The sequence below is a fragment of the Dendrobates tinctorius genome, unplaced genomic scaffold (assembly GCF_039654945.1).
Source record: "Dendrobates tinctorius isolate UK_male_01 unplaced genomic scaffold, ASM3965494v1 ptg000145l, whole genome shotgun sequence".
Lineage (NCBI taxonomy): Eukaryota > Metazoa > Chordata > Amphibia > Anura > Dendrobatidae > Dendrobates > Dendrobates tinctorius.
Window position 1 is genome coordinate 10,720,041 of NW_027361812.1, and position 27,770 is coordinate 10,747,810.

General features: G+C 47.0%; 1 protein-coding gene across 2 annotated transcripts in view; it reads left to right on the forward strand.

Annotated features, from left to right (window-relative positions):
* Nucleotides 1-27,770, forward strand: part of CSAD (cysteine sulfinic acid decarboxylase) — a 126,883-nt gene that overhangs the window by 73,087 nt on the left and 26,026 nt on the right. For both annotated transcript variants that reach the window (XM_073546174.1, XM_073546175.1), the window contains one exon: nucleotides 11,289-11,370. In XM_073546174.1, the coding sequence (XP_073402275.1) occupies nucleotides 11,289-11,370 (82 nt within the window). The remainder of the gene's footprint in view (nucleotides 1-11,288; nucleotides 11,371-27,770) is intronic.

Below are 27,770 nucleotides of genomic sequence, written 5' to 3' on the forward strand. Positions count from 1 at the left end.
CGGGGGGCTGTGTGGACTGCCCGGGGTCGGTACCGGCCTGCCGGGGGGCTGTGCCGGCCTGCCGGTGGTCTGTGCACCCTGTGGGGGTCTGTACCGGCCTGCCGGGGGGCTGTGCCGGCCTGCCGGTGGTCTGTGCACCCTGTGGGGGTCTGTACCGGCCTGCCGGGGGGCTGTGCCGGCCTGCCGGGGGGTTGTGCTGATGTCCGGGGGTCTGTGCAAGCATCGTCCGATGGGACTACAAGTCCCATCTGGCGATGCCTGCTACCATGACAGTGATTGACACATTAGCCAATGATGGGACAGTAGTAGTCCCATCATCCGGCTAATGTGTTAAATGTTAAAAAAAAAAAAAAAAAAATACTACATACATACTACATACATACTACATGCTACATACATACTACATATATACTACATGCATGCTACATACATACTACATGCTACATACATACTACATATATACTACATGCATGCTACATACATACTACATGCTACATACATACTACATATATACTACATGAATGCTACATACATACTACATGCTACATACATACTACATATATACTACATGCATGCTACATACATACTACATGCTACATACATACTACATATATACTACATACATACTACATACATGCTACATACATGCTACATACATACTGCATGCTACATACATACTACATACATACTACATACATACTACATGCATGCTACATACATACTACATACATACATACTACATGCATGCTACATACATACTACATACATACTACATGCTACATACATACCACATACATACTACATACATACTACATGCTACATACATACTACATATATACTACATGCATGCTACATACATACTACATGCATGCTACATGCATGCTACATACATACTACATGCTACATACATACCACATACATACTACATACATACTACATACATACTACATACATACTACATGCTACATACATACCACATACATACTATATACATGCTACATGCTACATACATACTACATACATACTACATACATACTACATGCATGCTACATACATACTACATACATACTACATACATACTACATGCATGCTACATACATACTACATGCATGCTACATACATACTACATGCATGCTACATACATACTACATACATACTACATGCTACATACATACCACATACATACTACATACATACTACATGCTACATACATACTACATACATACTACATGCATGCTACATACATACTACATACATACTACATACATACTACATGCATGCTACATACATACTACATGCATGCTACATACATACTACATGCTACATACATACTACATACATACTACATACATACTACATGCATGCTACATACATACTACATGCATGCTACATACATACTACATGCATGCTACATACATACTACATACATACTACATGCTACATACATACCACATACATACTACATACATGCTACATGCTACATACATACTACATATATACTACATGCATGCTACATACATACTACATATATACTACATGCATGCTACATACATACTGCATGCTACATGCATGCTACATACATACTACATACATACTACATGCTACATACATACCACATATATACTACATACATACAATACATTCATACAATACATACATAGACATACAGTACATATAACATAGTGTAACATACTTACCAATACTTGTCACATTGTTCCCCGAAGCCATTGTCTTTTCCGGAATAAATATTAACATAACAAACCACAAAAATACTCACCCACGATCCGAAGCAGTCCACGAGTGTGTCCCACGACGATCTTGGGTAGAGAACTGCAGCATCAGATGATGCTGCCGTTCTCTACGGGCTGCAGGAATCCAATGACGGAAGGTAGGTATCCTTCCGCACTGTATTCCTCCGCCACTTAAAAAAAAAAAAGTCCCTAGTCTCACTTTATGCCATTGCTGCGTGGGAGCATGTAGTATGTATGTAGTATGTATGTGGTATGTATGTAGCATGTAGTATGTATGTAGCATGCATGTAGCATGCATGTAGTATGTATGTAGCATGCATGTAGTATGTATGTAGTATGTATGTAGTATGTATGTAGTATGTATGTAGCATGCATGTAGTATGTATGTAGTATGTATGTAGTATGTATGTGGTATGTATGTAGCATGTAGTATGTATGTAGCATGCATGTAGCATGTATGTAGCATGCATATAGCATGCATGTAGTATGTATGTAGTATGTATGTAGCATGTAGTATGTATGTAGCATGTAGTATGTATGTAGCATGCATGTAGTATATATGTAGTATGTATGTAGCATGTAGTATGTATGTAGCATGTAGTATGTATGTAGCATGTAGTATGTATGTAGCATGCATGTAGTATGTATGTAGTATTTTTTTTTTTTTTTTTTTTACATTTAACACATTAGCCGGATGATGGGACTACTACTGTCCCATCATTGGCTAATGTGTCAATCACTGTCATGGTAGCAGGCATCGCCCGATGGGACTTGTAGTCCCATCGGACGATGCCTGCACAGACCCCCGAAGCCTGCACAGACCACCGGCAGGCCGGCACAGCCCCCCGGCAGGCCGGCACAGCCCCCCGGAGCCTGCACAGACCACCGGCAGGCCGGCACAGCCCCCCGGCAGGCCGGCACAGCCCACCGGAGCCTGCACAGACCACCGGCAGGCCGGCACAGCCCCCAGGCAGGCCGGCACAGACCACCGGAGCCTGCACAGACCCCCCGAAAGGCCCGTACAGACCCCAGAGAGGCTGTACAAGGCAAAAACAGGGTTTTTCTTATTCCGATACCGGAAGTCCCATAGACTTGAATGGGACTTCCGGTATCGGAATCGGCGATACCGATACTTTTTTAAAGATCGGCCGATCCATTCCGATCCGATACTTTGAAGTATCGGACGGTATCGCTCAACTCTAATGTGGATTTGCCAGAAAGTGCTCCTCCACCCAGCACTCGCAGTGCATCATTGACACCGGGAACATTGGCCCACATGTCAGATTATGCCTTGCGGATCCTAAAAAGGGACCCCCGCATTGCCAAAATGATGAACGATGACGACTACTGGTTGGCCAGCATCCTGGATCCACGCTATAAAGGCAAATTACAAAACATCATGCCACAGGAGAACCTTGACCTAATATTGGCTAATAAACAAGCAACTCTGGTAAATCGGTTGCTTGAGGCATTCCCAGCACACAGCAGCGGTGATGGTTCTCACACGAGCCGTACGGGCCGGGGGCAGCTTGGCAGAGGTGTTCGTGGTGCACACAGCAGAAGTGGCGTTGGAGACAGGGGTTTCATGACAATGTTGTGGACTGATTTTTCAAATACCGCTCACACAACTGGTAATACTGCATCGATGGAAAGTGACAGGAGACAGCAGTTGTCAACTATGGTTACAAACTACTTTTCCTCCCATATCGATGTTCTCCCACACAGGTCATTCCCCTTTGACTATTGGGCCGCTAAACTGGACACCTGGCCTGAATTGGCCCAATATGCCTTACAGGAGCTCGCTTGCCCAGCTGCAAGTGTGCTATCGGAAAGAGTCTTCAGTGCAGCTGGATCAATCCTGACAGAAAAAAGGACCCGTCTGTCAACCCAAAATGTGGATGATCTAACCTTCATTAAAATGAACCACGCATGGGTTTCCAAGGATTTTGTCCCACCTTCCCCTGATGACACATAGGGTGACAGAAAAATGGCTTGCTTTGGTCCACCTCTTCCTGGTACTTCACCTATTTCGCCTTTTGCATCAGTTGAATGTCCAACATCAACATATGCCACTTTCTAAAACTCCCTAACTGTGCTGCCTCCCCCCCATGGCCGGGGTCACCACCTAGCGCACGACACCGTGCGAGTGCCGTTGCCCTGGACAGGTGGGTAGGCCGACTCTTGGGCGCGGGCACTGGCACAGGGTCCCTCATAGTGCAATCAAGTGTCTCTGACGGTGGTGGTGCACACCCGCCGTCAGACACACCGCTGTACTATGAGGGGCCCAGTGCCAGTACCGACGCCCACGAGTGGGCCCCCCTTGCTTGGCCAGGGCCCCAGCATTTGCAATCTTTACCTCTCCCTGCTCCTCCGCTGTGTAATCTGGGCCGTCAAATCCATACTGTGCCTGACACCGTCTGAGCCTGCCTCCTGATGTATAGACATATATTTTGAATGTGTACGCTATCCATACATGTTATCCGGGGATACGGTACCCCTTCTAACCTTTGTGCAATGACGTGCAATCCATACTGGGCCTAACACCGTCTGAGCCTGCCTCATGCTGTATAGACATATATTTTGAATGTGTACGCTATCCATACATGTTATCCGGGGATACGGTACCCCTTCTAACCTTTGTGCAATGACGTGCAATCCATACTGGGCCTAACACCGTCTGAGCCTGCCTCATGCTGTATAGACATATATTTTGAATGTGTACGCTATCCATACATGTTATCCAGGGATACGGTACCCTTTCTAACCTTTGTGCAATGACGTGCAATCCATACTGGGCCTAACACCGTCTGAGCCTGCCTCATGCTGTATAGACATATATTTTGAATGTGTACGCTATCCATACATGTTATCCAGGGATACGGTACCCTTTCTAACCTTTGTGCAATGACGTGCAATCCATACTGGGCCTAACACCGTCTGAGCCTGCCTCATGCTGTATAGACATATATTTTGAATGTGTACGCTATCCATACATGTTATCCAGGGATACGGTACCCTTTCTAACCTTAGTGCAATGACGTGCAATCCATACTGGGCCTAACACCGTCTGAGCCTGCCTCATGCTGTATAGACATATATTTTGAATGTGTACGCTATCCATACATGTTATCCGGGGATACGGTACCCCTTCTAACCTTTGTGCAATGACGTGCAATCCATACTGGGCCTAACACCGTCTGAGCCTGCCTCATGCTGTATAGACATATATTTTGAATGTGTACGCTATCTATACATGTTATCCGGGGATACGGTACCCTTTCAAACCTTTGTGCAATGACGTGCAATCCATACTGGGCCTAACACCGTCTGAGCCTGCCTCATGCTGTATAGACATATATTTTGAATGTGTACGCTATCCATACATGTTATCCGGGGATACGGTACCCCTTCTAACCTTTGTGCAATGACGTGCAATCCATACTGGGCCTAACACCGTCTGAGCCTGCCTCATGCTGTATAGACATATATTTTGAATGTGTACGCTATCCATACATGTTATCCGGGGATACGGTACCCCTTCTAACCTTTGTGCAATGACGTGCAATCCATACTGGGCCTAACACCGTCTGAGCCTGCCTCATGCTGTATAGACATATATTTTGAATGTGTACGCTATCCATACATGTTATCCAGGGATACGGTACCCTTTCTAACCTTTGTGCAATGACGTGCAATCCATACTGGGCCTAACACCGTCTGAGCCTGCCTCATGCTGTATAGACATATATTTTGAATGTGTACGCTATCCATACATGTTATCCGGGGATACGGTACCCCTTCTAACCTTTGTGCAATGACGTGCAATCCATACTGGGCCTAACACCGTCTGAGCCTGCCTCATGCTGTATAGACATATATTTTGAATGTGTACGCTATCCATACATGTTATCCGGGGATACGGTACCCCTTCTAACCTTTGTGCAATGACGTGCAATCCATACTGGGCCTAACACCGTCTGAGCCTGCCTCATGCTGTATAGACATATATTTTGAATGTGTACGCTATCCATACATGTTATCCAGGGATACGGTACCCTTTCTAACCTTTGTGCAATGACGTGCAATCCATACTGGGCCTAACACCGTCTGAGCCTGCCTCATGCTGTATAGACATATATTTTGAATGTGTACGCTATCCATACATGTTATCCAGGGATACGGTACCCTTTCTAACCTTTGTGCAATGACGTGCAATCCATACTGGGCCTAACACCGTCTGAGCCTGCCTCATGCTGTATAGACATATATTTTGAATGTGTACGCTATCCATACATGTTATCCAGGGATACGGTACCCTTTCTAACCTTAGTGCAATGACGTGCAATCCATACTGGGCCTAACACCGTCTGAGCCTGCCTCATGCTGTATAGACATATATTTTGAATGTGTACGCTATCCATACATGTTATCCGGGGATACGGTACCCCTTCTAACCTTTGTGCAATGACGTGCAATCCATACTGGGCCTAACACCGTCTGAGCCTGCCTCATGCTGTATAGACATATATTTTGAATGTGTACGCTATCCATACATGTTATCCGGGGATACGGTACCCTTTCAAACCTTTGTGCAATGACGTGCAATCCATACTGGGCCTAACACCGTCTGAGCCTGCCTCATGCTGTATAGACATATATTTTGAATGTGTACGCTATCCATACATGTTATCCGGGGATACGGTACCCCTTCTAACCTTTGTGCAATGACGTGCAATCCATACTGGGCCTAACACCGTCTGAGCCTGCCTCATGCTGTATAGACATATATTTTGAATGTGTACGCTATCCATACATGTTATCCGGGGATACGGTACCCCTTCTAACCTTTGTGCAATGACGTGCAATCCATACTGGGCCTAACACCGTCTGAGCCTGCCTCATGCTGTATAGACATATATTTTGAATGTGTACGCTATCCATACATGTTATCCAGGGATACGGTACCCTTTCTAACCTTTGTGCAATGACGTGCAATCCATACTGGGCCTAACACCGTCTGAGCCTGCCTCATGCTGTATAGACATATATTTTGAATGTGTACGCTATCCATACATGTTATCCAGGGATACGGTACCCTTTCTAACCTTTGTGCAATGACGTGCAATCCATACTGGGCCTAACACCGTCTGAGCCTGCCTCATGCTGTATAGACATATATTTTGAATGTGTACGCTATCCATACATGTTATCCGGAGATACGGTACCCCTTCTAACCTTTGTGCAATGACGTGCAATCCATACTGGGCCTAACACCGTCTGAGCCTGCCTCATGCTGTATAGACATATATTTTGAATGTGTACGCTATCCATACATGTTATCCGGGGATACGGTACCCCTTCTAACCTTTGTGCAATGACGTGCAATCCATACTGGGCCTAACACTGTCTGACCCTGCCTCATGCTGTATAGATATATATTTTGAATGTGTACGCTATCCATACATGTTATCCGGGGATACGGTACCCCTTCTAACCTTTGTGCAATGACGTGCAATCCATACTGGGCCTAACACCGTCTGAGCCTGCCTCATGCTGTATAGACATATATTTTGAATGTGTACGCTATCCATACATGTTACCCGGGGATACGGTACCCCTTCTAACCTTTGTGCAATCACGTGCAATCCATACTGGGCCTAACACTGTCTGACCCTGCCTCATGCTGTATAGATATATATTTTGAATGTGTACGCTATCCATACATGTTATCCGGGGATACGGTACCCCTTCTAACCTTTGTGCAATCACGTGCAATCCATACTGGGCCTAACACCGTCTGAGCCTGCCTCATGCTGTATAGACATATATTTTGAATGTGTACGCTATCCATACATGTTATCCAGGGATACGGTACCCTTTCTAACCTTTGTGCAATGACGTGCAATCCATACTGGGCCTAACACCGTCTGAGCCTGCCTCATGCTGTATAGACATATATTTTGAATGTGTACGCTATCCATACATGTTATCCAGGGATACGGCACCCTTTCTAACCTTTGTGCAATGACGTGCAATCCATACTGGGCCTAACACCGTCTGAGCCTGCCTCATGCTGTATAGACATATATTTTGAATGTGTACGCTATCCATACATGTTATCCAGGGATACGGTACCCTTTCTAACCTTTGTGCAATCACGTGCAATCCATACTGGGCGTGAGAACGGCTGGCGAGCTGTTAAGCAAGCTACAGCACCTGTCCAGACAAGTACAGGGATTCCCTAGCGAGGAGACTTATTTGATTGTTTTCTATGTTGGGACAGCAATTTTTGGGGAGCACTATACTCTGGAGAATGATAGATGGGGCCCACCATACACTGGAACATTCCAAAGGTGGACATCAGACACTGGAGCAGCATTTACAGGGCCCATTATACACTAGAGCATTAGAAATGGGGCCCATTATGTTTGGAGCATTATTTGGGCCCATAAGACAGTGGAGCTTCATCCATGGGGACCAACATATACTGTAGCATTATGTGGAGCTCATCATATACTGTTTCAAACATTATATGGGACCAATGATTCTGTATGGAGAAATAGATGGGCCTCTTCATGAGATGTAAAAAGTGAGGTATTTTTCATTGTACTATACCGCTATTTCTCTGCCGTATCGGAGCATGATGAGTTGTGGTATGTGTTAAAGGGGCGCTCTTTCGCCCAGGGCACATGAAAACCTGCAGCCAGCCCTCCCCCCCCACAAATTTAGCCAAATAACCCCCATTTTTCAGTGCGGAACTTGTATTATGAAGTTAATTAAGGTTGACAAGCTTAAGTAAGAAGAATTGATGCTTTTGGCATTCAAATGGGCACTGTAGGTGTGTTTCCTGTCCTCCTCTCACTGCCGACTTTTATTCCCCATTGACTTACATTGGGTTTCGTGTTTCGGGACGACCCCGACTTTTCCCTATAATCGGACGATCTTGCTCGACCCGACTTTTGGAAAAGTCGGGTTTCACGAAACGAAACGCGACCCTAAAAAAGCAAAAGTCGCTCAACTCTAGTCACCAGGTTTGGCCGATATGAGATCACGCCACCACCTTTCAGGGCTGATATACAGCATTCTATAAAGCTGTGTATATGCACTCAACCTGACCAGAAAGAGAAGAAAAAGACATTTCATTATACTCATGTAGGGTTGAGCAGGTTCGCAGGATGCAGTGACGAGACACTAGACGACTGATGGTTTGCAAAATAACTTTTATCTAGCTTTAGCCACTGGGCTTGTTTGAACAAACATACAATTGCGAACCAAACAAACAGTCCACGCAGGGACTCAACAATCTTATTCAAATTCTAAAGCCACTTAACCTTCCAGGGACTGCTGGTTTCGTGAGCGTGGCTGCATTGAGGTCGCTGAGGCAGCTGTCCTGAAGTCTCGCTTCCCCAGGAAGGAATGGGGCTCAACAGGCCCTGAAGAAAGTGATGACGGTGGGGCGCAACAGGCCCTGAAGAAAGCAATACCGTTGGGGTGCAACAGGCCCTGAAGAAAGCGAGGCCGTTGGGGCGCAACAGGCCCTGAAGAAAGCGCTGCCGCTGGGGCGCAACAGGCCCTGAAGGAAACGCTGCCGCTGGGGCGCAACAGGCCCTGAAGAAAGCGCTGCCGCTGGGGCGCAACAGGCCCTGAAGGAAACGCTGCCGCTGGGGCGCAACAGGCCCTGAAGAAAGCGATGCCGTTGGGGCGCAACAGGCCCTGAAGAAAGCGCTGCCGCTGGGGTGCAACAGGCCCTGAAGAAAGCGCTGCCGTTGGGGCGCAACAGGCCCTGAAGGAAAGGATGGAGGTGGCGCGCGGTGATGATGCAGTTCCCCAGATGACCTGTAGCCGTCCTTTATCAAGGAGTCTCTCCCAAAGCCAGGGTAGCAAGCCTTTTATCTCGCCTGTGACGAGGTGGCGTATCTTCAGGCCGGTGACGGACGGGTCGGCGTGATGGGGGAAGGCTGGGGGGAAGTGCCCAGGCCTCTGTGGCCTGGTTACGGGTACTCACGGCCACAACCTGAGGTAAAGTTCCTCTCTCGCCAAGGCGGGGGGGTAGCGGGGATGCTTCTCTCAGAACGGGAGCGGGGAGCAGTCTCTGGGAACAGTCTCTCACGTCTCTCTTGTCGGTAAATGTCCAGCTTTTTCCTCGCAGGCTCCTCTCGGTGCCCCTGCAAGTCACCCTGCGTCCTGCCTTCACTCTCTCTCTTCCCCAACTGCCACTTCAGCGCGTCCCCTGCTCCTTTTACCCTAGCCCCGCCCCTGTTGCCCTGACAACCTCAGTCGCATGTCTCCCTTTGTAATCCTCCCGATGTGATTCCTTCAATAACTCTGATGGCGGTCCCCTTGGTTCCGGCCTAATCACTATATGGGGGTCCTCCTCCCCACACTCACCTGCAGGGCAGCAGATAGCGGATACCATGTCGCGTTTGGAGAGCCCCTGATTTGCCTAAACAGTGGAAACCCCCACAAGTGACACCATTTTGGAAACTACACCCCCTCAAAGATTTTATCCAGGGGTATGGTGAGGATTTTTAAATACACAGAATTTTATAATACTAACTCGTTATACTGAATATGTTGTCATTATTGATGGGTGCAAGTGCTCGCTACTCCAGTTTGCATCGGGTGCGCACCGAATATCACAGGTGCTCAAGTGACATGCTTGAGTCTCCCCCCACCCAAAAACAAACATGATCCCAAGCACTTGATGCAAACTCGAGTAGTAAGCACTTGCTCTCAACACTTTCCGTCATATAGTCATCATTTTTTTTTAACTTTTGAAAAAAAAACAATTCTAAATCCAACCCTAATGTTAACACAACCCTAACTACAACCCTAACCCTACTCCCAACTGCAAAGAATGGAAAAAAAATTAAAAATTCATTTTATAATTTTTATCTAACTAAGGGGGTGATGAAGGGGGTTTGATTTACTTTGGTTCTTATTCTGATCACTGTAATAGGCTCTATCACAGTGGTCAAAAGGAACCTATAGGAAAAATAAAATACCCTATTGTTGCCAGGTACCGACTGACAGATCTCGGAGGGAGCACTGCGCATGCACCCGCCATTTTTTTCTAGGAAGATGACGCTGAGGGCGAGGGGACAGATCTGGAGGTTCCGGGGATGGCGGAGCTAGCAGGGAAGCTCAGGGTACCCAATTTCTCTCTTCTCTAAAATATTAGATCATATCAGAGGAGAGAGAAAGTAATTGCAAATTGGACTTTTTTTGTGATCGCCGTTATTCGGTGAATAATGGTGATCACGTGACGGGGGACGGTAAAAACTGGCTCTGATCATGTTCTCTGGGGTCTCAGCTACCACCCCCAGTGGCTGAGACCCCAGAGATTTTCCGACACTGGGGGGGCGCTATACACTTATTTCTCAGCGCCATTAAAAAGCGGCTCTGAGGAATAAGTACCCTTGACTGCCGCCGTATAGGGGGCTTAAAGCGAATCAAGCCTTTGGTAAATATTTTGGGGAAACCAGACAACCCCTTTAAGCATTATATCCTAATTCTAGATCATTTAATTTCTTTCAGGGCAGATTCTGTGACATGGAATCCTCACAAATTATTAGGTGTTGGCTTGCAATGTTCTGCATTTCTCCTGCGGGACACAACTGTGAGTATATTTCTAATCCGCAGAAACGCATATATTTATTGTGGTAGACTGGCTCACTCGGTTGTACACGGAGGTAGACAACGGAACCATGTCTCTTTAAGGCCGGGGTCACACTTGCGAGAAACTCGCACGAGTCTCGCGTCTCAATACCCAGCAATGCCGCTGGCACTCGGGACCAGAGTGTGCGGCTGAATGTATTTCTATGCAGCTGAGCGCTCCGGTCTGAGCGCCGGCAGCAGTGCCGGGTATTGAGACGCAAGACTCGTGCGAGTTTCTCGCAAGTGTGACCCCGGTCTAAGACTCTCACTGGTTTATTAGGAGTGCTTTATAAGCCAGTGCAGAGTTTTCAAAATAAAACAAGGCTTTCCTGGCCTAAGGAAAAACAAAAGTAATATCATGATCCAGACCGGGTTTTGTATCCTATCTCCCTTTCCTGGTCTGATCATGTCAAGGGTTAACTTTTCTCTGCCTCGTTTGGGCGCCAGGCTGACTATTTCTCTTCACTGCATCCTGCAGGCAGTGTCAGCTATAGTTCCTGCCTATGGTGTGAGTAGCTGACTCCGTGTATAGCCTGATTTGTTCTTTTGCTGTTGCTGACTTTGCCCGTGTCTGTTTGTTCCCCTCTTCCCATCCCGACTCTGTGTTCCCCCTTTCATTTTTTGGGAGTCTCAGGTATTTGACTTGGCTTGGATACTGACATGCTGTTTGCCTCTTGTCTTTGGTATATCTGCTCCTGACTGGTACTGACCCATTTGGTTTGTTTCTTACTCTGTGTTTGTTTATTCCTATATGTGAAGAAACTAGAGTATATCTTAATTGCCCAGATGGCTATGTTTTTGCAGGCCTGGAGGAATTGACTTTTTGTCTGTATATTTGGCTTGTGGATTTAAGTGTGTGCTTGTAACAACTCCCATTCCCCACTCACCAACTTGCTCACTGGTCCAGGTCTTGCTGTGAATTCTGTTTACTGCCAGCTCCTTGTCTTGCCTCCTGTCTGCCGTGTTCATGTTTCCTGACTGTGTGTATAGGGGGCGGCGCCTGAACTCTCTTCTTCTTATGGAGTCAGGGTGCACCTGGCAAATGGGTCCCTGACCAATTACCTAGAGCCAACGACTATTTAGGCCTGCCTCATCCACTGGAACATTGCCTGTGCAATGTCTCAACTCAGCTCCTTGCTGCTGAGTAAGCCAGGCCCTGTCCTATGTCTCGCTTTCTCTGAGAGGATTTACTCCTAACTTTGTCTAGTACACTCTGGCTGCCAGCCAGAAGGCGAATATCCAGGTCTCTGTCTTGTCCTAGCTTTGTCTCTATACTTTGCCTAGTACTTCTCTGCCCACCCTCCAGGAGGCAGAATATTCTGGTTCCTTTATCCTTCTGTCCCTGTACATTGTCTCGTACTGTTTCCCTGTCTGAACTCTGTCCTACCTCTGTCTGTCTCCTTGTCCTTGGCTTCTTTCCCTGCTGTGTCTGTTGTGAGTTCATTTTCCCCTCCGTCACTGAGGCCTGGTGAACTCCCTATTCTAGTGAAGGAAGGTAGTGAGCCTGATTATCAGACACCTGGGACTAATGAAGACGATTGGCTGAGTGGAGTCACTGACTGGATTTAAGGCAGCCTACGCCCTTTCTGCCCTGCGGGTGATTTCTCTGTGGACTCTTGGACACCAGTCTGATTCCTGCTCTCCTAAAGCTAAGTTTTCTGTTTGCCTTTTTGCATCTAAGATTTGTTTTTGTTTTTCTTGCTTTTTGGATTCTGCCACTCCCTGCTGGAATGTTCAGTGTTCCGTGAGCTCTGTCTTCTGAAGGTACCTGAGTGCTGATTTTGTTTTTGAAGCTTAGTTGCTTCAGGGCCATTTTTATATCAGCTTGTTGGCTTTTGTCTCTGATAGGGTTTTGGCAGATTGCAGACAGCAGCCTTCCTATCCGTTCCTATCTAGGTAGTTTTTGGGCCCCGTCTTTGCTCAGCCTGTCTTTCTGTCTGTGTAAGTGTTTTCATCTTGCTTCACCGTCATTATATGTGGGGGGCTGCCTATTGCTTTGGGGTCTGCTCTGGGGCAGTTAGATTTCCCCTTTCCTTCTTTAGGCCTATGTATCTCTCCGGCTGTGATCGAGGGGTCTAGGTCATCGTAGGAACCCCCCACGGCTACTGCTAGTTGTGTTGATAGGTTCGGGGGTCTGCAATCTGATAGTTGCCAACTTCTCTGGTTTTCAGGACTTAGCTAGCATTTCTGTTTTTGCCTCCTACGGTGATTCAATCATAACAGAATCACCCGCCAAACCGCAGATCCTGGGGTACTCAATAGCAGGAAAGAATTGTGTTTAAAAAAAAAAAAAAAAAAAAAGTGTGTGTATATTCTTTCCTCTATATCTCTGAGGCCGTAGGGGGAATTTTTTTTTCTCTCAATGGAGATAAAGCAAGTGTCTGATCGTGTGGAGCAGCTCGCTGCTGAAGTGCGAGGAATTTCCGCCTATCTTGCTCATTCACATGCTGTTGAACCAAAGATCCCCACACCTGATGTATTTTTTGGGGATCGATCTAAATTTTTGAGTTTCAAAAATAATTGTAAATTATTTTTTGCTTTGAAGCCTAACTCGTCAGGGAGCCCCGCGCAGCAGGTTAAAATTGTCATCTCTTTGCTGCGCGGCGATCCCCAGGATTGGGCGTTTTCTTTGAAACCAGATGACCCTATTCTGACTAATGTGAATGCATTTTTTCAAGCCTTGGGGTTGCTGTACGACGAACCTAATGCTATTGATCAGGCTGAAAAGACCCTGTTAGCATTGAACCAGGGTCAAGAATCTGCAGAGTTGTACTGTCAAAAGTTCCGAAAGTGGGCGGTCCTTACTACCTGGAATGATAGTTCCTTGGCTGCTCTCTTTCGGAAGGGTTTGTCAGAAGCCGTAAAAGATACTATGGTGGGATTTCCTGTTCCCTCTGGTCTGGACGATTCTATGTCTTTAGCCATTCAGGTTGATCGGCGTTTACGTGAACGCAGGATTACACGAGAGGTGTTGCCACTGGTTGAACAGACGTCTGAACCTATGCAATGTGATAGAGTTTTGTCTAAGGCGCAACGTCAGGAATTCAGAAGGCGTAATAAGCTGTGTTTTTTCTGTGGAGATGCCTCACATGTTATTTCTGTTTGTCCTAAATGTGAGAAACGCTTTGCACACACGTTTTCTGTTGGTGGGGTTCAGCCTAAGTTTCTTTTGGCGATTACTCTGATCTGTTCCCTGTCCACATTTTCCGCCAAGGCTTTTGTGGATTCGGGAGCAGCGCTAAACCTAATGGACTTGGATTTTGCTAAACGTTGTGGATTTCCGTTGACACCTCTGCAGACGCCTATCCCTTTGAGGGGGATTGATGCTACCCCTCTGGCTAAAAATAAACCTCAGTTTTGGACCCAGTTGGTCATGCGGGTCGCCCCAGACCACCAAGAAAATTGCAGATTTTTGGTGTTGCATGGTCTGCATGATGCCATTGTTCTGGGGTTTCCCTGGTTGCAGATTCATAATCCAGTTTTGGATTGGAAGTCTGTGTCTGTGGTGAGTTGGGGTTGCCGGTGTACCTTTAGTGAGGCTCCGGTTTTTTCCACCTCTCCTCAGTCGCATGAGGTTCCTGACTATTTGGCGGACTACTATGATGTATTTAGTGAGAATGAGTCTGCGTCCTTGCCTCCTCATAGGAGTTATGACTGTGCAATTGAACTAAACCCGGGGTGTAAATTTCCTAAGGGTCGGCTCTTCAATTTATCTGTACCCGAGCACGAGGCTATGCGGTCCTATATTAAGGAGGCATTGGAGAAGGGTCATATTAGACCATCCTCTTCACCCTTAGGTGCTGGTTTTTTTTTTGTGGCCAAGAAGGATGGTTCTTTAAGGCCTTGTATTGATTATCGTGACCTCAATAAAATTACTATTAAATATCAGTATCCGTTACCCCTGATTTCGGATCTATTCTCTAGAGTCAGAGGTGCTTGCTGGTTTACCAAGCATGACCTCAGGGGGGCGTATAATCTTATCCGCATTAAGCAGGGGGATGAATGGAAGACGGCGTTTAATACTCCGGAGGGACATTTTGAGTACCTGGTGATGCCTTTTGGGCTCACTAATGCCCCTTCTGTCTTCCAGTGCTTCATGAACGATATTTTCCGAGACTTTGTCGATAAATTTTTGATTATCTATCTGGATGATATTTTGATCTTCTCCAAGGATTGGGATTCTCATGTGGAACATGTTCGGACTGTGTTCCGGATCTTGAGAGAGAATTCTCTGTATGTCAAAGGATCAAAATGCCATTTTTGGAGTACAGAGAATTTCTTTTTTGGGATTTATTTTGTCTCCGTCAACTATTGAAATGGACCCGGCCAAGGTACAGGCCATTTATGATTGAGTTCAGCCCACTTCTTTGAAGGCCCTCCAGAAGTTTTTGGGTTTTGCTAATTTTTATCGGAAATTTATAGCAAAATTTTCTAGTATTGCCAAACCATTGATTGACCTGACCAGGAAGGGTGCGGATGTGTTGAATTGGTCTCCGGAGGCGGTTGCTTCCTTTCAGGAGCTGAAGCGTAGATTTACCTCCGCCCCGCTTCTGCGGCAACCTGATGTCTCACTCCCGTTCCAGGTAGAGGTGGATGCTTCTGAGATTGGTGCAGGAGCGGTGTTGTCCCAAAAGGATCCGGTAACATCTAAAATGAATCCCTGTGCTTTCTTTTCCCGTAAGTTCTCTTCATCTGAACGAAACTATGATGTGGGGAATCGGGAACTGTTGGCCATGAAATGGGCATTTGAGGAGTGGAGACATTGGTTGGAGGGAGCCAAACATCAAGTTGTGGTCCTCACTGACCACAAAAATTTGATTTACCTAGAGTCGGCTAAACGCTTGAACCTTAGACAGGCTAGGTGGGCCTTGTTTTTTACACGTTTTGATTTTGTGGTCTCTTTCCTTCCTGGAACTAAGAATGTCAAGGCAGATGCCCTCTCTAGGAGTTTCCTTGCTGATTCTCCTGTGGTGACCAAGCCTGCCACCATCTTAGGCAAAGGGGTAGTTCTTTCTGCCATCTCGCCCGATTTGAGACTTGCTCTGCAAGAGTTCCAGGAGGACAAACCTGAGCGTTGTCCCAGTGGAAAGTTGTATGTTCCTGACCAGTGGAAGAAGAGAGTGATGTCTGAAGTTCATTGCTCTGCATTGGCTGGTCATCCAGGTATTTTTGGTACTAGAGATCTGGTGAGTCGCTCTTTTTGGTGGCCCACCTTGTCTCATGATGTCAGGAATTTTGTGCAGTCCTGTGGGACTTGCTTCCGGTCTAAATCTTGTTCTCGCTCTAGTGGGTTGTTGATGCCTTTGCCGGTCCCCAGGAGGCCATGCACCCATATTTCAATGGATTTCATCTCTGATATGCCGGTCTCTCAAAGAATGACTGTTATTTGGGTGATTTGTGATAGGTTCTCTAAGATGGTTCATCTTGTACCACTCCCTAAGTTGCCATCTTCCTCTGAGTTGGTGCCTCTGTTTTTGCAACAGGTGGTTCGCTTGCACGGGATTCCTGAGAACATTGTATCTGACAGAGGAGTTCAATTTGTGTCTAAATTTTGGAGGACGTTCTGTTCCAAGTTGGGAATTCAGTTGTCCTTCTCCTTTGCTTTTCACCCTCAGACCAATGGACAGACAGAGAGAACAAACCAGACCTTGGAGTCGTATTTGAGATGTTTTATTTCCGCTGATCAGGATGATTGGGTTTCATTTTTGCCCTTGGCCGAATTTGCTTTAAATAATAGAGCTAGTTCTGCTACTTTGATGTCACCTTTTTTTTGTAACTTTGGTTTTCATCCTCGATTTTCTTCAGGGCAGGTGGAGCCTTCTGCCTGCCCAGGTGTTGACACTGTGGTGGAGAGAATGCACCAGATCTGGGACCAAGTGGTAGATAAGTTATCTCTCTCCCAGGAAAAGGCCCAGCGGTTTTCCAATCGACATAGGACCATTGGTCCCCAGTTTAAGATTGGTGATATGGTGTGGTTATCATCAAAAAATATTGCTATGAAGGTGGCTTCTCCTAAGTTTAAGCCTAGATTTATTGGACCTTACAAGATTTTGGAGATTATTAATCCGGTCTCTTTTCGTTTGGCTCTTCCTGTCACATTTAAGATCCATAATGTGTTCCATAAGTCCTTGTTGAAGAGGTTTGTTGAGACAGTTGTGCCTGAGGTGGCACCTCCGGTCCCTGTATTGGTTGAAGGTAACTTGGAATATGAGGTAGAGAAAATTCTGGATTCCCGCCTGGCTAGACGGAGACTCCAGTATTTGGTTAAGTGGAAGGGTTATGGTCAGGAGGATAATTCCTGGGTCTCTGCCTCTGATATTCATGCCAAAAGATTGGTGCGTGCCTTTCATCGGGCTCACCCTGATCGCCCTGGTAGCGTTGTTGAGGGTTCGGTGACCCCTCCTCAAGGGGGGGGTACTGTTGTGAGTTCATTTTCCCCTCCGTCACTGAGGCCTGGTGAACTCCCTATTCTAGTGAAGGAAGGTAGTGAGCCTGATTATCAGACACCTGGGACTAATGAAGACGATTGGCTGAGTGGAGTCACTGACTGGATTTAAGGCAGCCTACGCCCTTTCTGCCCTGCGGGTGATTTCTCTGTGGACTCTTGGACACCAGTCTGATTCCTGCTCTCCTAAAGCTAAGTTTTCTGTTTTGCCTTTTTGCATCTAAGATTTGTTTTTGTTTTTCTTGCTTTTTGGATTCTGCCACTCCCTGCTGGAGTGTGCAGTGTTCCGTGAGCTCTGTCTTCTGAAGGTACCTGAGTGCTGATTTTGTTTTTGAAGCTTAGTTGCTTCAGGGCCATTTTTATATCAGCTTGTTGGCTTTTGTCTCTGATAGGGTTTTGGCAGATTGCAGACAGCAGCCTTCCTATCCGTTCCTATCTAGGTAGTTTTTGGGCCCCGTCTTTGCTCAGCCTGTCTTTCTGTCTGTGTAAGTGTTTTCATCTTGCTTCACCGTCATTATATGTGGGGGGCTGCCTATTGCTTTGGGGTCTGCTCTGGGGCAGTTAGATTTCCCCTTTCCTTCTTTAGGCCTATGTATCTCTCCGGCTGTGATCGAGGGGTCTAGGTCATCGTAGGAACCCCCCACGGCTACTGCTAGTTGTGTTGATAGGTTCAGGGGTCTGCAATCTGATAGTTGCCAACTTCTCTGGTTTTCAGGACTTAGCTAGCATTTCTGTTTTTGCCTCCTACGGTGACTCAATCATAACATGTGTCTTTCCTTGTGTCCTCCCTCTCTGTGCTCTGCACCCTTGCGGCTCTGCCTGCTCTGCACCCTTGTGGCTCTGCCTGCTCTGCACCCTTGCGGCTCCACCTGCTCCGCAGCCTTGCGGCTCCACCTGCTCTGCACTCCTGCGGCTCCGCCTGCTCCGCACTCCTGCAGCTCCGCTTGGTCCGCACTCCTCTGTCTCTCCACTCCTGTGGCTACGCCTGCTCTGCACTTTTGCGACTTAGTTCCTAACCTGTTCCATCATACTCCACTCCTTCTTGCCTATACCGGTACCTGCACCTGCTGTGTGAACAGGCCCCTACTTGTTCCTTCTCATACCACGCCAGCCTGCCCTGTGTCTCATCCATGCCAGCCTGCCATGTGTCTCAAGCCGCGCCTGCCTGTCCTGTGTCTCAAGCCGTGCCCGCTTGTCCTGTATCTCAGCCGTGCCTGCCGTGTCTACTTGCCTGCCTGTCACTCACACCTGATCAAGTGTCCTGTCCCCGAGTGGGATCAGCAGTCACAGCTAGACACCACCCTGGAGTGGCACCTGGCAGCTGCCTGCCGCACAACCTGACCTCACTATTGTTGGAGGCTCCAGAGAAGACCAAGGCAGCTGTCTTAGTCATGCCCTTCCGGGGTAGTCTGGTCTGTGGCACAGTGGGGCCATAACCCCCCGGCTCGCGCCAAACAGCCAAGGCGCGAGCGTGACAGTTTGCACAGGCTATGTGTTATGAATAGGTCACCGAGGAGGATGGCAGGAATAGGCTAGGCCACCAGGAAACCAGAAAGGTTGGTAACTTAGCGGATTGCAGACCCCTAATCCTAACAACACAGCTAGCAGTAGCCGTGGGGTGTACCTACGATGCCCTAGATGCCTCGGCACAGCCGGAGAACTAACTTAGCTTAAAGCAATAAAGGTGAAATCTAATCTGCCCCAGAGAAGAACCCCAAAGAAATAGATAGCCCCCAAACATATATTGTCGGTGAGACAAGATGAGGCACATACATAGGCAGAAAATAGACTGAGCAAATGATGGGGCCCAAACTGTCAAGATAGGATAGGAAAGGAAAGACACTGTCTGTAATCATACAAAAACCCTAAAAATCCAACACATCTGATGTACAAAAAACACTGAGGTCTCTCGACCTCTTCCCCACTATATCAGCATTCTGGCGTGAACTGGCAGCAAAGCAAAAGAGACTAATATAACAGGGGACTGAACAAACTGACACAAGCTGTAACATATGGAACGGGGTCCAGCACTGCCCCAGAAGGGAGCACGCTGAACCCTCACAGCAAAGCAGAAAGAGGCAAAACCAGATCAGATGCAAAGGATTAGCAAATGAACAACTTAACTGAAAAATGCAGCATCAGGCAGGAGACAGCAGACCTCAAAATGCACAGGAAGAAACCAATCACCAGCAGCAACTGAGGGAAGCCTGTTCACTTATATCCTCTCAGTCAGTAACCCATGATTTCCAATCATCGTCGTCAGGTGGCAGACTTCTGTTAACCTGGCCTGCTCTACTACCCGCAGTAACCACCAAATGGAGCCCTGACTCAGAAGTCAGCTCAAGAGAATTCACAACAGTACCCCCCCTTGAGGAGGGGTCACCGAACCCTCATCCACGCCACCAGGCCGATCAGGAAGGGCCCGGTGAAAAGCACGAATCAATCTCTCGGCATGAATGTCAGAAGCAGAGACCCAAGAATTATCCTCCTGGCCATAACTTTTCCACTTGACCAAGTACTGGAGTCTCCATCTAGCCAGACGAGAATCTAATATCTTCTCTACCTCTTACTCCAAATTACCCTTAACCATTACAGGGTCAGGGAGCGCCGCCATGGGAACTACTGGCTCCACAAACCTTTTCAGCAAAGATTTATGAAACACGTTATGAATCTTAAACGTAACTGGAAGAGACAATTGGAAAGAAACAGGGTTAAGGATTTCCAAAATCTTATAAGGTCCAATGAATCTTGGCTTGAATTTTGGAGACGCAACCTGGATAGGAATAGTTTTTGAGGACAACCAAACCATATCACCCACTTTAAACCGGGCAACAATGGTCCTATGCTGGTTGGAAAACCGTTGGGCCTTTTCCTGAGAGTGGGACAACTTATCCACTACTTGGTACCAAATCGGCTGCATTCTCTCTACCACAGAATCCACACTTGGGCAGGCTGAAGCTTCCACCTGCCCCGAAGAAAATTGAGGATGAAACCCAAAGTTACAGAAAAAAGGAGACATCAAAGTGGTAGAACTAGCCCTATTGTTTAGCGCGAATTCGGCCAAGGGCAAAAATGAGACCCAATCATCTTGATCAGCAGATATATAACATCTCAAATAGGATTTCAAAGTCTTGTTTGTTCTCTCAGTCTGCCCATTGGTTTGAGGATGAAATGCAGAGAAGAAAGATAACTGAATTCCCAGTTTGGAACCAAAAGCTCTCCAAAATCTGCAAACAAACTGGACTCCTCTGTCCGACACAATGTTCTCAGGAATCCCGTGCAAACGAACCACCTGTTGTCAAAACAAGGGCACCAACTCAGAAGAAGATGGCAACTTTGGGAGTGGTACAAGATGGACCGTCTTAGAAAATCAATCACAGATCATCCAAGTAACAGTCATTCTCTGAGAGACAGGGAGATCAGAAATAAAATCCATTGAGATATGGGTCCATGGCCTCCTGGGCACCGGCAGGGGCATCAACAAACCACCAGAATGAGAACAGGGCTTGGACCGAGAACAAGTCCCACAGGACTGCACAAAATTCCTGACATCACGAGATAAGGCAGGCCACCAAAAAGACTGACTCACCAAATCTCTGGTACCAAAAATACCTGGATGACCAGCTAACATGGAGCAATGAATTTCTGACATTACTCTTCTCCTCCACTGGTTAGGGACATACAATTTTCCCATTGGGCATCATTCAGGTTTGTCCTCCTGAAATTCCTCCAGGGCACGTCTGATATCGGGTGAGATGGCGGAAAGAACTACACCCTCATTTAGAATGGTAGTATGCTCGGTCACATCAAGAGAATCCGCAAAGAAACTCCTAGAAAGGGCGTCCGCCTTAACATTCTTAGTGCCTGGAAGAAAGGAGACCACAAAATTAAAACACGTGAAAAACAAGGCCGACCTAGCCTGTCTAGGATTCAAGCGCTTGGCTGATTCAAGATAAATCAAATTCTTGTGGTCGGTGAGGACCACAACTTGATGTCTAGCTCCCTCCAACCAATGTCTACACTCTTCAAATGCCCACTTCATGGCCAACAATTCCCGATTCCCCACATCATAATTACGTTCAGATGGGGAAAATTTTCGAGAAAAGAAGGCACAGGGATTCATCTTAGAGGTTACCGGATCTCTGTGAGACAAAACGGCTCCTGCACCAATCTCAGAAGCATCTGTCTCCACCTGAAATGGGAGTGAAACATCAGGTTGCAGTAGAACCGGAGCAGAAGTGAATCTCCGCTTAAGCTCCTGAAATGCCGAGACAGCCTCTGGAGACCAATTCGCCACATCAGTGCCCTTTTTGGTCAAATCCGTCAGTGGTTTAACAATACCAGAAAAATTACTTATAAATCTACAGTAGAAATTAGCAAAACCCAAAAACTTCTGGAGAGCCTTCAGAGAAGTGGGCTGAACCCAATCATAAATGGCCTGTACCTTGGCCAGGTCCATTTCAATAGCAGACGGGGACAAAATGAATCCTAAAAACGAAATCCTCTGTACACCAAAGAGACATTTCGATCCCTTAACATACAGAGTATTTTCCCTCAAAATCCGGAACACAGTCCGGACGTGTTCCACATGAGAATCCCAATCACTGGAAATGATCAAAATACCCAAATAAATGATAAAAAACTTGTCCACAAAGTCCCGGAAAATATCGGTCATAAAAGATTGGAAGACGGAAGGGGCATTAGTGAGCCCAAAAGGCATCACCAGGTACTCAACATGTCCCTCTGGAGTATTAAACGCCGTCTTTCATTCATCCCCGTGCTTGATGCGCATAACATTATACGTCCCCTTGAGGTCAAGTTTGGTAAACCAACAAGCACTTTTAACTCTAGAAAATAAATCAGAAATCAGGGGTAACGGGTACTGATATTTAACAGTGATTTTGTTAAGGGAACGATAGTCAATACATGGCCTTAAAGAGCCATCTATCTTGGCCCAAAAAAAAAAAACAGCACCTAAAGGTGAAGAGGATGGTCTGATATGACCCTTCTCCAATGTCTCCTTGATATAAGATCGCATAACATCATGTTCAGGTACCGATAAGTTGAAAAGCCGATCCTTGGGAAATTTACAACTGGGCATTAACTCAATTACGCAGTCATAACTCCTACGAGGAGGCAAAGACGCAGACTTACTCTCACTAAATACATCAGAAAAATCAGCCAAATAGTCAGGAACATCATGAGACTGGGGAGAGGTGGAGAAAACAGGAGTGTCACTAAGAACACATTGACAACCCCAACTCACCACAGACACAGATTTCCAATCCAAAAGAGGATTATGGGTTTGCAACCAAGGAAAACCCAGTACAATAATATCATGTAAATTTACAATTCTCTTGCTGGTCCGGGGCGACCCGCATTATCACCTGGGTCCAAAACTGGGGTTTATTCTCCGCCAAAGGGGTAGCATCAATGCCCCTCAAAGGAATAGGGGTCCGCAGAGGCACCATGGGAAAACCACAACACTTGGCAAAGTCAAACTCCATCAGATTCAAAGCTGCTCCTGAATCAACAAAAGCCTTAGCAAAAAATGTAGACAAGGAGCAGATCAAGGTAACCGCCAAAAGGAACTTAGGCTGTACACTGCCCACCGCAAATGAGTGAGCAAAACGTTTTTCTCGTTTAGGGCAGACAGAATTAGTATGAGAGGCATCCCCACAAAAGAAGCACAACTTATTACGCCTTCTAAACTCTTGACGTTGCGCCCTAGACAAAACCCTATCATATTGCATGGGCTCAGAAGTTTGTTCGAAAGGCAGCACCGCCTGTCGTGTAGTTTTACGTTCACGTAAGCGTCGATCAATTTGAATGGCTAATGACATAGAGTCGTTAAGACCAGAGGGGACAGGAAATCCTACCATAACATCTTTTACGGTTTCTGCCAGACCTTTACGAAAGAGAGCTGCTAGGGCTTCATCATTCCATTTAGTAAGTACTGCCCACTTTCAGAATTTTTGACAATATAACTCTGCAGCATCCTGACCTTGGTTCAATGCCAATAAGGTTTTCTCAGCTTGATCAATAGCATTAGGTTCATCAAACAACAACCCTAGGGCTTGATAAAACGCATCCACATTAGCCAGAATAGGATCTCCAGGTGTCTGAGAAAAAGCCCAGTCCTGGGGATCACCACGCAACAAGGAGATGACAATTTTAACCTGCTGCACCGAGCTCCCCGATGAGTTAGGTTTCAAAGCAAAAAATAGTTTACAATTATTCTTAAAATTCAAAAATTTAGACCAATCCCCAGAAAACACATCAGGAGTAGGGATGTTTGGTTCTACAGCAGGTGACTGAGCGAGATAGGCAGAAATTCCCCGCACTTCAGCAGCGAGCTTCTCAACACGATCGGACAATTGCTTAGTCTCCATTAAAGAAAAAATCCTCCTACGGCCCCAGAGAAAAAGAGGAAAAAATATATAAAAAAATAGGAAAAGGTTAGGCCAGGGTTCCCCAACTCCAGTCCTCAAGGCTCAACAACAGATCATGTCTTCAGGATTTCCTTAGTATTGCTCAGGTGATAATTGCTTCACCTGTGCAATACAAAGGAAATCCTGAAAACATGATCTGTTGGTGGGTCTTGAGGACTGGAGTTGCGGAATCCTGGGCTAGGCCACCAGGAAACCAGAAAGGTTGGTAACTTAGCGGATTGCAGACCCCTAATCCTAACAACACAACTAGCAGTAGTTGTGGGGCGTACCTACGATGCCCTAGACGCCTCAGCACAGTCGAAGAACTAACTAAGCTTAAAGCAAGAAAGGTGAAATCTAAACTGCCCCGGAGTAGAACCACAAAGAAATAGATAGCCCCCAAACATATATTGTCGGTGAGACAAGATGAGGCACAAACACAGGCAGAAAATAGACTGAGCAAATAATGGGGCCCAAACTGTCTAGATAGGATAGGAAAGGAAAGACACTGTCTGCAAACACGCAAAAACCCTAAAATATCCAACACGTCTGATGTACAAAAATCACTGAGGTTTCACAACCTCTCCCCTACTATATCAGCATTCTGTTGTGAACTGGCAGCAAAGCAAAAGAGACTAATATAACAGGGGACTGAACAAACTGACACAAGCTGTAACATATGGAGCGGGGTCCAGCACTGCCCCAGAAGGGAGCACGTTGAACCCTCACAGCAAAGCAGAAAGAGGCAAAACCAGATCAGATGCAAAGGATTAGCAAATGAACAACTTAACTGAAAAATGCAGGATAAGGCAGGAGACAGCAGACCTCAAAATTCACAGGAAGAAACCAATCACCAGCAGCAACTGAGGGAAGCCTGCTCACTTATATCCTCCCAGTCAGTAACCCCTGATTTCCAATCATCGTCGTCAGGTGGCAGACTTTTGTTAACCTGGCCAGCTCCACTACCCATAGTAACCACCAGAGTGAGTCCCAACTCAGAAGTCAGATCAAGAGAATACACAACAGTCATGGTCCCCGCTGAGTCCCATGCGCTCTCTGAGCATGATGAATTTTTTTCTTGGTCTCATGAGCACCCAGATGAGTTTGTTCCACCAAGGGTGGTTCAGATTGAGGATACACCAGACCCCATCATTGTCTCTAATGCCATCTATGAGCAACTCTTGTCTTATGAAAGGCTCAAACCGGCAGACCCACATACATTCTATGGGAACCCTAAAGAGTGCCAAGGGTTCCTGGAACAGTGCTTGCTCTACATCCAGGGGAATGCAGCCTGTTTCCCTTCTGACTGGGTCAAAGTGGGATACATCATGTCCTACCTGGCCGAAGATGCTCTGATAGGATCCCCTGCTTCCCAGAGGGGAGTTATCCATATCATCTCAGACTTCCAGGCCTTCCTGGTGGCCTTCCATAAAGCCTTTGAAGTACCCAGTCCAGCTACGCCTACCAAGTCTTCCCTTTCCAGATCCGAGAGGCGCTCCAGACGGGTGAAACCAGTGAGGAAACCGCCACGTCAGACCACGACCATCCTTAACCCCCCTGGTCCTCTCCCAGTTAAAGCAGCTATTCGAGCAGAACCCAAGAAGACTGATAAGAGTGGACTGGCAAAGCAGAAGCCTAAAACCAGTCATAAGAAGGGTAAAATGTATTGCTGCGGTTGTGAGGAACACCCAGACGGCCTCTGTCCAAAGGATCTTAAGCTCCAGAACGTTGGGCCAGTAGGAGAGACTGTCCTTGGTGAGAGAACCTCCTCTCCACTAAAGTCTGTGACTGTTCCGGTGCCTTGTGGGAGTTTCGGCCCTGCAGATGTATGCAAGCTGCAAGACAGACGGAGTCTGTGCGTGGTTCCTGCTCCACAGCTCCAGAGTCCAGTGAGGGTGTTTGGTGATGGCTGAGCCCTACTTGTGAACAGTCCAGTATTGAGGGGACAACTACAGCTCCTCATCGGAGCGTTATACACAGAGAAGTTTGTTTTGCACCTGCTGACCAGTTTGCCCACCGGTCGTTCTGAGTTAGGTACTCTACTGCCCCTTCCGGTCTAAAGGCCCAGCATGGTGCTGCGCTTGGAACTACCTAGCCAACAGAGGTGTCTAGTTCCATTGCTGCAAGGTCAGTCTTCTGTGTCGTCACCTTCTCCACCTGATCTGCCGGCTATTGAGTCATGGTGTGCTGACATCACTGAAGAAAAGAAAGCAGTGGCGCCCTCTCCGCACACCTCCGGTGACCATACCAGTGACCAGTTCCCAGGAACATCCCTGTCGCTTGAGAGTTTTCCTCTGGACCAGGGTCAGAAGATGGTTCCTGTGAGGATGCCTTTGGATTCCATGTGACAGGTGGATGAAGAGGTTTGAACAGAGGCCTATGTATCTCCGTTTTTCACCAACCTGGACTAAGAGAGCCAATTTTCTTTTGTTTACAGGCAGAGGATGGATCCTGTGCGGGTACCCTCAGCTTCCATTTGGCCAGTTGGTGAAAATACCAGGGCAGAGATGCTTCCCTCTGATCCTAAGGAGGAGGTCCAATTTTCTTGGGATATCGGGCTAAAGTTGGACCCTCTGAGGGTGTCTTCAGTTTTCAAGTGGCCGGCTGATGTAGAGGTCGAAACAGAAGTTTCCAAATCCCTGCTTTCTGCTAACCAGGAGGAGGAGGTCCTGGTCCTTGTACCCTCTGTGTTGGAAGCTGACTCCTTCGGGAACCAAGAAACTCGGCACTCTGGGATTCCTGATGGCACACATACTCCTCCCTACCTGAAGAATGTTGTGTCAGCCTGGACCGTGTGTGGTCGAATACTCCTTCTTCAGGTCTTCTGGCAAGCTTGAGAAAGAGGGGCCGTAAAGGGGGGGTACTGTAACAACTCTGCTGGCATCGCTGCATGGCCTCCTATTCCTCACTCACCAACTTGCTCACTGGTTCAGGTCTTGCTGTGAATTCTGTTTCCTGTCAGATCCTTGTCTTGCCTCCTGTCTGCTGTGTTCATGTTTCCTGACTGTGTGTATAGGGGGCGGCGCCTGAACTCTCTGCTTCTTATGGAGTCAGGGTGCACCTGGTTAATGTGTCCCTGACCAATTACCTAGAGCCCTCGACTATTTAGGCCTGCCCCATCCACTGGAACATTGCCTGTGCAATGTCTCAACTCAGTTAGCTCCTAGCTGCTGAGTAAGCCAGGCCCTGTCCTATGTCTCGCCTTCTCTGAGAGGCTTTACTCCTAGCTTTGTCTAGAACACTCTGGCTGCCCGCCAGGAGGCGAATATCCTGGTCTCTGTCTTGTCCTAGCTTTGTCTCTGTACTTTTCCTAGTACTTCTCTGCCCGCCCTCCAGGAGGCAGAATATCCTGGTTCCTGTATCCTTCAGTCCCTGTACATTGTCTCGTACTGTTTCCCTGTCTGAACTCTGTCCTACCTCTGTCTGTCAGTCTCCTTGTCCTTGGCTTCTTTCCCTGCTGTGTCTTTCCTTGTGTCCTCCCTGTCT